The 14,549-nt window shown below is 34.1% G+C and overlaps 1 protein-coding gene across 1 annotated transcript in view; it reads right to left on the bottom strand.

Annotated features, from left to right (window-relative positions):
• Nucleotides 1-14,549, bottom strand: part of spel1 (DNA mismatch repair protein spel1) — a 239,999-nt gene that overhangs the window by 165,203 nt on the left and 60,247 nt on the right. The window contains exon 7 of the mRNA XM_090404470.1: nt 6,590-6,676. Coding sequence (XP_090260596.1) covers nt 6,590-6,676 — 87 coding nt within the window. The remainder of the gene's footprint in view (nt 1-6,589; nt 6,677-14,549) is intronic.

The raw sequence follows: 14,549 nt of genomic DNA, 5'->3' as shown, positions 1-14,549 counted from the left end.
TTATACCATCCATAATACCAAATATAAATGTCTTTATTTTATGGTCCTTACTCATTCTACAGATTCCAAATAATTGCAGCTTCTGTTTTATAATCTTCTGCATTAGATTCTCTTTTGGTTGTAACTTCTGATAGAGCTCTTCATTTGTGATTTTCTATACCCATACTATTCTTAGAATATTCTTGTAACAAGTTCTTTCAAATGCCAAAATTCTTTTTCTTGATTCCTTATTTATTACCCACATTTCAGATCCATACAGTATGCTGCTAAAGACATGTTTCTAGTACTCTTAATTTCATTTGCAGGCTGATTGCTTTACTTTTCCAGACATAATCCATGGCCTTCAGATCTGTTTTCCCTTTACAATCCTGATCTTTATTTCTTTTTTACAGTCTAAGTCATACTTCTCAAATATGTGAATTGTTCCACATTTTCTATATCAATTCCGTCCACTTGTATCTTTTGTTTAATGTTCTTCTCACCAAATAACATTATCTTTGTTTTTTCTAGGTTCATAACAAGTCCAAATCTCTTCCCTTCCTCATTTAAACAGTTTCAGTGTTTTTGCAGTTCTCTTTCGTCTTCTTCAATAATAACAATGTCATCTGCAAATCTCAGATTGTTAATTCTCATTCCATGTGCAGATATTCCTATTGCATCTTCCTTCATTTTGTCCATTGCTCTTTCTAAATGTGTAATGAAAATTGCTTGGTGATATTGGGTCCCCCTGTCTAGTACCTCTGATTGTTCTAAACCATTTCTCCAAATCATCACCTATTCTAACTGCTGCAACTGCATTCTGATAAACATCTCTTTCAATATAGCGATTAGTTTTTTTTATCAATTCCATAGGATTCTAGAACTACTAATGTCACTTTCTGGTCAATACTGTCAAATGCCTTCTGAAAATTAACAAAGCAGGTATATATATGTTTTTTTTTTTTTCTCCTAGCTTTCTCTGCTATTAACCGCATTTTCAAAATCTGTTGAATTGTAGTTCTATCCTTCCTAAATCCTGCTTGCTCATCTGCAAGATTGAGAACACAATTGGAAGATTGTGTTCTCAATCTTTCTGTCAATACTATCATCATCACTTCAACAAGGTAACTTGTCAAAGCAATTGTTCTATAATTCTTACATTCTATCTTATTTCCTTTCTTGTATAATGTCACTAATATTGATTTCACCCACTCCTCTGGCACTTTCCCTTCTTTCCATACCATATTACATAGTTGGTGCATTTCTGTTACCATACTTGCACCACCATAATTAATCATTTCTCCAGTGATGTTATTGTTACCAGGACTCTTGTTGTGTTTTAGCCATCCTATAGCTTTTTCTACCTCTCCTCTTAAAATGTCCATATCATGCTCATTACCTGATGGTGATATCTGCTTCAATTCTTCAGTCAGTTTCCCAACACTATCTAAATCTAGTTTTTCTTCATATAACTCACTATAGTATCTTGTCCACCGCTGTACAATTTTTTCTTTTTCTCTTCAGACTAAACATTTTGTTTACCCAACAACAAAATGTTCATGAGAATCAATTTAATTGTTAGGCCCTTTCTTGAAAACATAAAACCACCACTTCACTTCCATGGGATCCTTCTGTTTTACATTCCTCATTTAGCATACGATTTTTTCAATCATTCCTCCTGTTCCACTGGAGTATATATATATATTCTTATCTCTCGCACTTCAATATGATGCACAAATTACTAATTTTGTACCAGAGAAAGAAGTTTCTTCTATTACTTCATAAACAATATATCTAAGTAGAGTTCTTCATGTTAAGCCACTTTACAGTTTCAGATTATACTAATTCTGTCTCTTTTTTAGTAGAATAACAAATAGATCTGGCATCCTTAAGACAGAAGACAAAGCTTTTCATTCAGCATTTCCTCGAATACTGAATTAAAATGTCAACTCCAAATATCTTCTTTTAGTTACTAAACGCTTGTCGATAGTCTCAACTTTTCCAGTTTAAAGATTCACAGTGCTACAATTCCTTTTCGGAATCTTCTATTAACATTCTCCCAACTGTCACGTTTTCTTAAAAACTTTCTAAGAACAAAATTCTCTGATTGCTGTTCTCAAATTTTCATTCTCTCTCTCTCTCTTCTTGTTTTCACTATTACTCAGATACCGAATGCTCTCTCTCTGTCAGCTGTCAATAACCCATCAATCTCCTCAGTGAGAATGCACACTTCATGTAAATGGCAAGCAAGAAGTTATGTGGTAATAGATGACACATTGTCTTCATTAGGGTAATGAGAATGTCTCCACAAAGAACAAAAGATCCTCAACACTTAACAAATATGAATTATAATAAAGAAGATTGAAATTATTACAAACTATCAGAATCTAGTAATTACATCAATTACAAATGATTTACATTTCATTTTAACATTAAAAATATCAATAACAGGCACATCGCAAGTGCCGATATATGTTACACAAACAAAACTAATAACATACTAAACTACATAGAGAAACAATTGTAAAAAGATTCATAATTTTAAATTATGATTATTTTTATATACGAACATACACACACGCAGCCTGTTCAAAAAGTCGGATATGATTGCACATAGAATAAGATACAGGATCTGGAGTATAAAGGCTCTTGAAATAATCTTTACAAGAATTGAAAAATAAACTTCAGATTTTTTTTTTTGTTCTAAAAACCAAAGTTTAAACAACAACAAAAAAAAAATGTTTAAACCATTCTGGACTGAAAATTCACTATATAATTCTGTCCGTAAAAATTTTAGGAAAAAGAAAAATATCATAAGAGTTACTTGGCTTGAGTATCTTAAGGAATGGATGGGAGAATCAAAAGGCAGACTACCTGCCATATGACAAGAAGTTGTTTGTTGATTGCCAATCCCACTAAAAAATGGCACTAAAGAAGTGTATATTTTATCTAATTTATTAGATGCAGATATTATCTCCAGTATTACTTGTGAATGACACAGAATAAAGTATAAACTCACTACCTGCAATAGTTAATGTAACATTGAAAGATATACAATAGTTAAATTAATAAATTACTTTACTCTAGATGTAGTTGCACAATATTTCAGAAGTGTATGAATAGTAAACTCATTTTGCAGTGTGATGAAACAACATGAAAGTCTGCATAAACAAACATTCATGATTCTGATCAAAGAAGCATATGAGCTGTACTGTGAATGTAAACTAGGCAATCAGGACTGGACATACACTCCCAGCACACAGGATCTCAAAGTGCAGTATCATTTTCTTACAAACTGGATCTAGATTATCAGTTGTCAGAGATATTCTTCACATGCTGTATCCACTTTACATTGAAACTTTGTGTGATTATCATGCATGTGCATATTTTAGATTGGAAATCATAGAATTCCATGGAACAGTTATCTACAACGTTGAAGTGCACCTCTTCATTCATGGCAGTACTGATAAAAACTAGTGAATTGATTTCATTAATTTATCCCCATCTATTCATTCATACTAGTACTGATAAAAACAAGTGAACTGATTCCATCCATCTATTTATCTATCCGCACACACACTTTTCACCACCATGCTTTTACAGAGAGACAATCTAGTCCTCCTTACATGAGGGAGTCTGAAAAGTTCTCGGCCTAACAATGAAAAAACAAATTTATAATTTCAAAATTACTTTTATTTTTCACCATAATCTCCCTTAAGACGAATACATTTATTCCAGTGATGCTCCAGCATCACTATCCTGTCCCTGTAGTGGTTTTCAGTAAGATCTGCAAAATACCCCTCCACCTGCAATCAACTTTTGATTCAAAGAAAAACGCAGACCAAAGAGTTAGAGTTTTAGTTTTGGGAAGAGACAGAAGTCAGAGAGAGCCAAATCTGCGGAATAGGGTGGATGTCCCAACAATTCATACTGCAGATCCCTTAATTTTCCCATTTCCAAAACACTTTTGTAAGCAGGTGCATTATTCTGATGAAAGATGATTTTTTTTTCTTCTGCAAACCGGGTCTTTTCTCACGAATTTTTTCGTCTAGTCTGGTTAAAAGATCAGAATAATATTCCCTGATTATTGTTTTACCCTTTTCAAGATAATTAATAAACAAAATGCCTTTACCATCGATGCCATGACCTTTTCTGCTGATGGAACTGACTTTGTCTTCTTTGGTGCTGAACAACTGGTTTCTGTCCACTGTTTTAACTGCTGTTTGGATTCTGGTGTATAATGGTGAATCCAAGTCTCATCCATAGTAATAAATCGATGCACAAAATCAGTTTTATTCTTGTTAAAACGTTCCCAGCACTCTTCAGAGATTTTCATGCTAGTGTGTTTTTGATCTGCTGCAAGTGTGGCGCCTATCTTCGCAAGGCTTTTGCATTTGCAATTCTTCGTGCAAAATACATCCTACACGTTCTTTTGAAATGCCTATGGTCTCAGCAATTTCATGTACTTTGACTCGCTAGTCATCCAATACCATATCACGTACTTGATCATGATTTCTGGTGTTGTTACACTTTTTGGACATCCTTCACATGGATCATCTTCAAAGCTGGTAAGACCACATTTAGCAGCCCATTTCTTAATTGTCAAAAACAAAGGAGAAGAGTGCCCAAACTTCGAATGAATTTTTTTTAGCATTAAACTTTCTTTTACAAAGAATTTTATAACTGCATGATACTCAATTTTATCCATTTCATACAGCTGTATAAAACAAACTAATTGATAGAATGACTTGCAATTTCACATGGATGTTTATAACAGATCTACCAACTTAGAAAAAAAAAATCTTGCCGATAGTGTTGCCATCTATGTTCGAGGCCAAGAACTTTTCAGACAACACTCGTAGTTTGTTGGGATGCAATCAGATCTAAGTTCTCCTATCAACATAGCAGATCCTAAATCTGATTATAGACTAAGATATATGCTTAAAGATATCTATCTTCAGCTGTCTAGTTTTTGCAGTTTAAGACATATACCCTCAAGGGGGGGGGGTATAGGATATGATAGTACTACATAAAAAACTTACATCACCACTAACTTCCTATCTACAATTTTCCTCCAAATCAATCTGTTATCTGTCAAGACTCCAACATTATCAGATCTTATATTTCTGTCATCTAAGGCACTTTTTACTGTATCAATCCACCTATATCTTGTTCTTCCTCTCGGTCTTTTTCCTGCCAACCTGGCAGAGAACACTTGTTTTGCTAATCTTTCCTCGCCCATTCTGTTTAAGTGACCATACCACCTGAGATTAGCTCTACTAACACATTCCTGGATGCTAACAATGTAAAGTTCTTTCCTAATATTCTTGTTTTTAATATGATATTGCCGTTGATGCATCTGTTCATGTCCCTAATCTTTCTCAGGATTCTCATATCTGTGGTCTCTAGTCTTTGGTCAAGTGTTTTATTTCTAACCCAGCTCTCAGATCCCTAAGCTAAAATTGGCGTGAACACTGTCTTGTATACAATTAATTTAATGTTTTGACTAATTTCTCTGTTATTCCATATAAATTTATTCAGTTGACTTCCTTTTATTATTTTTGTTTTTAAGAGCAGTTCTACACATGAGAGATTGTTCAACCTACAATAAATTAGTATACTATGAATAGATAGAAAGCTGAAGAGATAGAAGAAACTTATTATCAATGGAATGGAAGATCAGTGGATTATACTCTTTCAAAGATATATAGATGGGGAGAAGACTTCTCAAAAGATAGCAGGGTTAAATAGAATGAATGATACGAAAGAAAAATATATTCTGTGAGTTTGGAGTTGAACTGTGAAGGGGATATTGAACAGCTGCTGTACATTTTAAAAGATTTAAATGAAAATCAATGAATTTAATGCCAGCTCTCATGAGCAATAACTATGGAAATATTTGCAGAAAATGCAGGCATCAGAAACAACATCACAATATTTGGCAAATAATGAAATTAAGTTGGAAACAGATAGTGGAATTAGCTAGTCTGGCATGGAAGGGAGCCAGATGAACAAAAATTTATATGGAATATAATAGAAATCAATAAAAATATTCAAAAAATCAGTAAAGGTTAGAAATCCTGAAGACTACTAACAGCAATACTAATAACAGATGCTTCAAAATGAAATGGCATTAGAAATTAATTTGGCATTACTAATATTCCAGAATGTGTATGCTGAGAAAATCTAAAGGCAAGGGTATGCAACTGGGTGATGCAATTACTAATATCCATCTTAGAAGAGAGAGAGAGAGAGTAATGAAATCTTAATGAAATATCTCTTGACTGGCATTTTCTGATCAAGCAATTGGACAATTCGACAGTTTAACATATAATACTGATAGGTTCAATACATGTTTGGCTAATTACAAACAGAACAGTATTATGAGTTAAAGGAGTAAGTTGTACTAAGTAAAATTTTTTTTATTATTATTATGGTGCTATGTCTTATTGTAGGCTACTATGAATACACTAAATAACTACTGTAGATTAAGGAAAAAATAAATAAAACAATAAAATAACCGTTCTTACTTTATTTAAAAATTTTACCTTTAAAATGTAGGTAAAATTAATTAAACATGGAAATCTTATTCATTAAAAGAAACACTTACCTGAAGATTTGAGAAATAATCATCATCCACAAATTCACATACTAATAATTTTCGCAAAACAGCATCACCATAAGCAATTCCAACAACCTGAGAAATTAAAAGGCATACACATAAGTTAACTAAAACAAGATCTCATGCACAGTTTGCCTATTATTAATTTAAACATACAGTAATACTATTATATTATTGTATGTTTAAGGAAATGCATCAGTTGCAAATGTAATACAATATTATAGCTGTATCTCTTTGCTTTTCCTCATGATTTGCACTTAAGATTAAAATTATGTTATTTTTGTAAGTTTAATCAAATAAAAACAGTACTTGTTTCTTCTCTCACTTATTATTCACATACACAGTGAAGATATAATGTTGCATTTATATGAAATGAAATCTACAGATATCCAACAACTATTTTTAAAAGATGAAAAGTTTTATGTGTAACATAGTAATGATGCAAATATATGTTTACAATTAAAACTAAGACATAATTAAGGCAATTAAAACTATGTTCTTCATTAAAAAAATAAATTAAAAAAAAGCTCTCCACTCTCATCAAGTGAGACTCTATTGACAAAACAATATACATTACATATATTCTGACAAACTCCGATTCAACATCTAGAAGAAGATGAATAAACCCAATGTAAGAAGAACTGAAGATAGGAACCATCAATATAAGGAGTATTAATGGAAAGGAAATCAAACTTGAAGAACTAGTCAAGTACCACATGCACATAATTGGCAGTTACAGTCAAAGATGATCAAAACAGGTGATATCATACTAAATAATAAGATAGGATATTATATTGATAGCATTCAACATGAAGATAAACTTGATAGGAAGGTAGTTCCAAGTAAAGTTATGTGAATCAACTACAAAATGGGGAAATGGAAAAGGATAATGGCAAGTACCTGCTGGATTTCTGCTCAGAATATGGACTAATCATTACTAATACCATGTTCCAACATAAAGATGTGCACAAAATCACATGGAATGAAGTCACAAGAAATAAGAAAAGCCTCTGATTATGTTATTGTTGATAGTGATAGCTTCATGCTAGTTCAGGATACAAGAGTGTACAAAGGATTTGAAAATTGGAAGCGACCACCACTTAGTGCTAAGCAGGATAAAAAATGAATATCACATTAAAAAGAACAGTATGTCAGAAAGTGTTAAAAAGCATTAAAGTTGAGTAGCTTTTGCAGGTAAACTGTAGACTCAACTATGCAAATATTGACACTGACTTATTGCTCTTTACACCTATAAGGTGCATGAGGCCAAGAGTTTAGCGTGCCATTCTCTTCGGTCCAGTGCTGCTTCTCTTACTTCCTCCCAGCTCAAGAATCCTCGTTTGTTTTGTTCTTGGATTACCATCCGGCAGCATGTCATTTTGGGTCTTCCCCTCTTCCTTTTACCATCCATGTCAATGCTATTCTTGTGTGTTCTGACGTTGGCATTCTCAATACATGGCCTATCCATGTCCATCTGTGTTTCTTTAACTCTATTGTAATAGGTTTGGTTTTGTTGTAAATTTCAATATTTGAGATTTTATTTGGCCAGTAAATTTTGAGAATTATTTGAAGACATTTTGTTTGGAAGGCATCTATTTTATTTTCTTGTTGTTTGGTTAATTTCCATGATTCACTTCCATAAAGTAACACAGATTTAACATCCATGTTAAATCCAATTTAACAGTTGAGTTAAAAATTTGCACCTTTAAGTTTGCTTTTATATTGGATGATCTCCAAATTTTCCGTAAAGATTTAAATGCATAGCAAGATTTTTTTATTCTATTGCAATGTCTTCATTGGTACCACCTTCCGTGTTGACAGTTGCTTCGAGGTAATTAAAAGTGTTTGTCACTTCTACTTGATTTCCATTTATAATGATTGGGTCATTCTTTTTACTGTTGATTTTTAATATTTTGGTTTTCTTCTCATTGATGTGTGAGCCTATTTGTTTAGCAGTTTTTTCCTCTACCTTTGCTGTCTTAATTTTCATATCTTCAAATCTAAATGATAGTAGTACAATGTCATCAGCATAGTCCAAATCTTCTAATGTGGTGTCAATGTTCAATCTTATTCCAGTTTTCAGGTTTTTCAGGGTATGCCACAATATCCAGTCTATGACAATGATGAAAAGTGTTCCAGACATATAACACCATATAACTGTAGCGTATTGAATAGCTTCTTTCTTGGCACCTTGTCATATGCCTTTTCCAGATCTACAAGACTCAAATAGAGATCTTTGTTATATTCCCATGATTTCTCCACTATTTGTAGTAAAGTGAAGATCTGATCCTGACAGCCTCTATTTGGCCTGAATCCAGCTTGTTCTTCACCAAGCTTTTCTTCTACAATTCTTCTCAGCCGTTTCTCAAGTATATTTGCATACATCGTACCAGGAACACTCAGTAGGGAAATACCTCTGTAATTCTCACATTCAGTTTTATTTCCCTTTTTATATATGGGTACTATGAGAGCTCTACTCCAATCATCGGGAATTCATCCCTCTGTCCAGGCTTTCTGAACTATGCAGTGCAGCCACTGCAAGACTTTTATACCATCATACTTCAGCATTTCTGGTCGAATATCATCTACTCCTGCTGCCTTTCGACATTTTAAGCCTTTGATGGCTTTTTCTACTTCAAGTATGGATATGTATTCCTGACTGTATGCCTGTTGAGTGTTTTTTACCACTGTGCTATCACTGCTTGTTTCATTTAGAATTTCTCAAAGTAATTACTCCATACTTCAAGGATATCTTTTTCTCTTGGTTTCATGTCACCTTTATCATCTCTAACTCCTTTTACAGCACTCTTTCCTCCATTCCTAAGATTCTTCAACATCCTCCAGAATATTTTGCCACCTTCTTGATATTTATTTTCTATGTTCTTACCAAAGTCTTCCCATGACCTTTGTTTAGCTAGTTTTACAAAGTGTTTAACTTTCTTACATTTGTCTCTGTATTCTCTAAGAGCACAAGCTGACTTATTTGCCAGGAACTTTTGATATGCTTTCTTCTTTTCCTTCACTGCCTCTTTAACTTCCTGTGTCCACCACAGAGTTCTGATTTTTCTATCCTTGCAGACAACCTCACCACATGCCTCTCTGGATACTTGAGCATTTCTGGTCGAATATCATCTATTCCTCCTGCCTTTCGACATTTCAGGCTTTTGTTTTTTCATACTTCAAGGATATCTTTTTCTCCCGTTTTCATGTCACCTTTATCATCTCTAACTCCTTTTACAGTATTCTTTCCTCCATTTCTAAGCTTCTTCAACAACCTCCATAATATTTTGCCACCTTCTTGATATTTATTTTCTATGTTCTTGCCAACATCCTCCCATGACTTTTGTTTAGCTAGTTTTACACAGTGTTTAGCTTTCTTACATTTGTCTCTGTATTCTCTAAGAGCACACGCTGACTTATTTGCCAGGAACTTTTGATATGTTCTTTTTCTTCACTGCCTCTTTAACTTCCTGTGTCCACCATGGAGTTCTGATTTTTCTATCCTTGCAGACAACCTCACCACATGCCTCTCTGGCTAAATCAATCAAGGTTATCTTCAAGGCTTGCCACTGCGTGGTCAGACCATGCACTCAACACCTTACACCAAATCAACTGGAAAAACACCTGCTCCTTACATTGCACAAAAACCTGGTAAGAAAGGAAATTTAAGGAATCCTGCGAAATCCTGATAAACCACCCAAATATCAACAACAAAGATAGCATGAAAATTCCAAGGATCTGGATGGCACACAGTCAGCCCATCTAAAATGAAAGATCCAGCATAAGTCAGGACTCTAGCCAATCCTTAGCTAGTATTAGAAACCATTCCATACGAACTGGCTGGAATGATGTTAATATATGTATATAGTAGACAACACTAATAATAGGACTCTAGCGTTGATGTATAATTTTTTATTTTTTATTTTATTTTTCTCACCAGAGGTCAGGCCAACAATTGTTGTAGCGGTTGGTCAGTGTCTTTAACAAACCAGTTTGATTGTAGTATAGCTTGTTTCCTGTGTATAGTTGTATGCTCCAGAAGATGACCTTGACATAAAGGTCGAAACGTCGAATGTAGATTTTAGTTATATTAAACTAAAGTTTTTATTCAAACACGGTAGTTGTCTCCATAATTTTCAAAAATGCTTTCCAAATATATTTTTGTATGTCTGACAATCATTTCCTACTCTGCTATTTAGATCCCCAACAAGGACCAACTTTTCCTTTTTCATTGTGTCAGATGCTTTCTCTAAATCCTCAAAAAATTCCTCCACTTCTACCTTAGTAGAACCTTCTGTGGGACTTGGCATAAATAAATCTCACTGTCCAGTTCCCCATTCTGATATTTGCCCACTGCTGAATATTAGAATTACAGATTAATGTCTCTACGAAGTGCTCCAAGCAAGATTTATGCAAGCATACTTGAAAACGGGTCAAGAAAAATTGTGGAAAAGAAACTTGGAGAAGAACAAGGTGGGTTCAGACCAAATAGAGGTTGTCGAGATCAGATTTTCACTTTAAGACATATAGCTGAGATATCTAGGGAATATAACAAGAATCTGCACTTTAGTTCTGTATATCTTGAAAAGGCTTATGACACGGTGCCCAGTAAAATGCTTTTCAAAACACTACAGTTATATGGGGTAAATGGGACATTATACATTTTATAATGAGAGAGCAATTGATAGTTTATATTTAGGTTGTCAGTTAGGTTGTCAGTTTGAATTAAAGGAAAGACAGGCAGATGGTTTGATGTAAAACAGGGGTAAGACAATAATGAACATTATGTCTACTTTTATTCATCATCTACGTGGATAGCATTATGAAAGAAAGTGACATTAAAGCAAATATTAGAATTGAAGATATTAAGCTTAGATCTTTGCTTTATGCAAATATTAAATATTGTTCTTCTAAACACATCTGGCACAAGTTTTCAGGATTCTCTAACTAAATTAAATAATCATGTTTTCAAAATGATCCACATAGAAATGAATAGAGAAGGAGAGAAGGGAGATCAAACATGTGCCTCTATTTTTTTTTTTTTTTTTTTTTTATGTTGACCCCACAGAAAGGTCACAAGACCTATAACAAAACAGTGCCATGTGTGAACAAGCAAGTGATTAAGGAGAAATATGTAGCCTGTTGATATGTTTCTTAAAGAGCGGGAGGACGTATTCAGTGGGAAAAACAATATGGAGAATAGAGTAGAGTAGAGGTGGATGAAATGAAGGAAGCAGATGAGAAATTAGTTTGGCGTGTTCTAAGCCGAACAGTGTATGGGTGTTGGTCATTGGCTGCTCTAGTTCTTCTATGGTTGAAGAAAATGAAGGAATGGTAGTCAATTCAGAGGAGCACTGCCATTAAAGCACCTATAGAAAAGGGACATCACTGAAACAAAACACCTATGACTAAGTGACTGAAGGGAGTCTGTGAGGGAAGGTTTGTCTGTTAAGTGGATTGCCCTCTTCTGAATATCATCAAGAATTCTTAGAGAGTCTTGGGTGCTCCACTCCAAATGTGAGAACAGTACTCCAAAGTTGGACAGATCTGAGACTTTCAAAGTAGTAGGAGTTGAGAGGAAGAAAAGTAATGTTTAGAATGGAAAAGAACACCAAGCTTTTTTAGAAGCTAAGGAGGATATGTGAGTAATATGTTTGTGCCAGGATAAAGTGGATGTGACAGTCAACCCAAGAAGAGATCTTAGGTTGACTGTCAAGGTCTTGACAGTCATCATCTTGATCATGAAAAGAAACTGGAACATTATCAAAAATGAGAGGGGACGAGGTTGGATTTTTCTTGTGAGCAATAAGTCAAACTTAAGTTTTTTTTGGCATTGAAATTTACTAAGTTGTCTTTACCCCATTTTGGGATGTCGAGGAGGTCAGCATTCAAGTCACTGGTTATGAAAGATTTTGAGGCATCTAACATTAGAGTACTGCAGGGTTTATCGAATGAGGAAGAGGAATGAAGAGTATCATCAACAAAGCTGTGAATAGGATTTGAAGAGAAGGGAGGTCACTGATTGTGGGTGAAAGCACAGAACCCTGAGGCACTCCAGCATTGATTGGGAAATTTGATAAGAGAAAGCCATCCAACATGACACACAATGAATAACCAGTGAGGAAGCTGGCAATCCAATTACAGCGTGTAAAAGGGAGACCATAAAATGCCAGCCTGTTCAGAAGGCCTCGGTGCCAGACACGGTCAAATGCCTTAGAAATATTGAGAGCAATAACATAAGTTTCTCCATATCTTTCCATGGCCTGAGTACAAAGATGGGTGAGATTAGCTGTAGAATGAGAATGTGAGAATGATCACCAGTGGAATCCACTAATGAGTCCCCAGGTAATGAAGAAGCTGGTTGTTGATAACCTTCTCCATCAGTTTTGAAAGTACTGAGGTGAGAGCATTGGGATGATAGTTAGATGGCTGACTCCTGTCTCTTTTTGCGTACAGTTTGTACAAGTCCATACAGCCGTACGCTGTAGTTATCTAAGTCCAAGATATCTAGGTGGATTGATTAGTCAGAAGCACCCTAGAAGACTGAAATATTAGATATAATAATACCAGAGTGCTGACAAGTAATAGACTAATTTGGAAGAAGACTGTTAGTATAAGATTAGTAATAATGCAAACTTAATCATGTACTGTCATAGTATCCTACACCCCCTCCCCCCCTTGAGGATATGTATCAGGAAACTGATGATGATGAGATTTTTCATAACCAATATCTTAAACACTAACCTGCTCACCATTCTTAAGTGGGATGAAGATAACCTATGAATTTCAATGCTTTAATTCTGTTTTTTTTTCTGGTTTGGTTTAAAATAAACCAAAACAACTTACCTGAAACATTTTATAAATCTCAAATCTACCACAGCCTTAAAACAATGTTCTCAATGCAGTGGTGCACCAAACACTGCTCTTAAAAATGCTTGATGCTTTTCAGAAGAGAGCAATCCAAGTAATATAAGGCCCTACTCAAAAACTCTATAGCTGCTTTCTCATAGATGCTCATTTTTTGCATTGTCTTTTTATAGGTATCATAGGCACTGCCCATGAAAATATCATATCAATACCCTTGAAATTACATAAAATGGGCATTTGCTGGTCAACATCGATACAAAATTCTGCTCTACACTTATTGCATCAACTTTTCATCACTTCTTTCAATCTATCTACTTGTGTTCTTGGAAATATTCTTCCCAAAACTGTTTTTCTCAATGAATACAGCCTCCAACTCTTCAAAAAACATTTTTAACTATGTTTATTTTGGAATCAAAACTACATTCTTTTATTTTAAAACACACACACACACACGGAAAAAAAAAAAAAACATCCAAAAACGATAAGAAATTCAGATGACTTAATTGCATATTTAAAACTATTTTATCAACAGAAGAATATTAAGTTTATTTTAAGAATTATTTACACGTTAGCATAAGAAAAGTATATATAATATACTGCCAGATATTTCAGTTTGAAAATAATAAACTATCATCAGTGGCTAGATAGAAAACAGTTTTTTACAAGGTAGATTACAAACAATTGATTATTCAAAATTAGAATGAGCTGCATGATGTTACATCATTAATCGCAATATCATTTCACTGAAGAAAGGTAAACATAAGAGTGAAGAATAGTTACATGTATAAATTGACAAAGTCATACACAAAACTTAATTTATAAAATCATACTAAAGATATCATTAGAACGATGTAGCAACTAGAAGGTCTTCATTAACATTAAGAAAAAAAAAAAAATGTGTTATTTGGATCAAACTGTCGCATATTTTTGACATAGATAAGCAGTCATTACGATTCAGGTCAGGGCAGTGAAGTAAGACCTCAGCACTCTCTTTGAATAGCCTTCGAATTTATGCCAACATCCGTGTAGAAGGAGAGTTTTGGAACAAAGAATGTTGTGGTTTGTCTCTATTCCGTGTTAC

The sequence above is a fragment of the Typopeltis vanoorti genome, chromosome 14 (assembly GCF_054136105.1).
Source record: "Typopeltis vanoorti isolate ZY-2024b chromosome 14, IOZ_Tvanoo_1.0, whole genome shotgun sequence".
In the NCBI taxonomy this organism is placed as follows: domain Eukaryota; kingdom Metazoa; phylum Arthropoda; class Arachnida; order Uropygi; family Thelyphonidae; genus Typopeltis; species Typopeltis vanoorti.
Note: the sequence above shows the minus strand (reverse complement) of the source record. Positions and strands in the feature narration are given on the sequence as shown.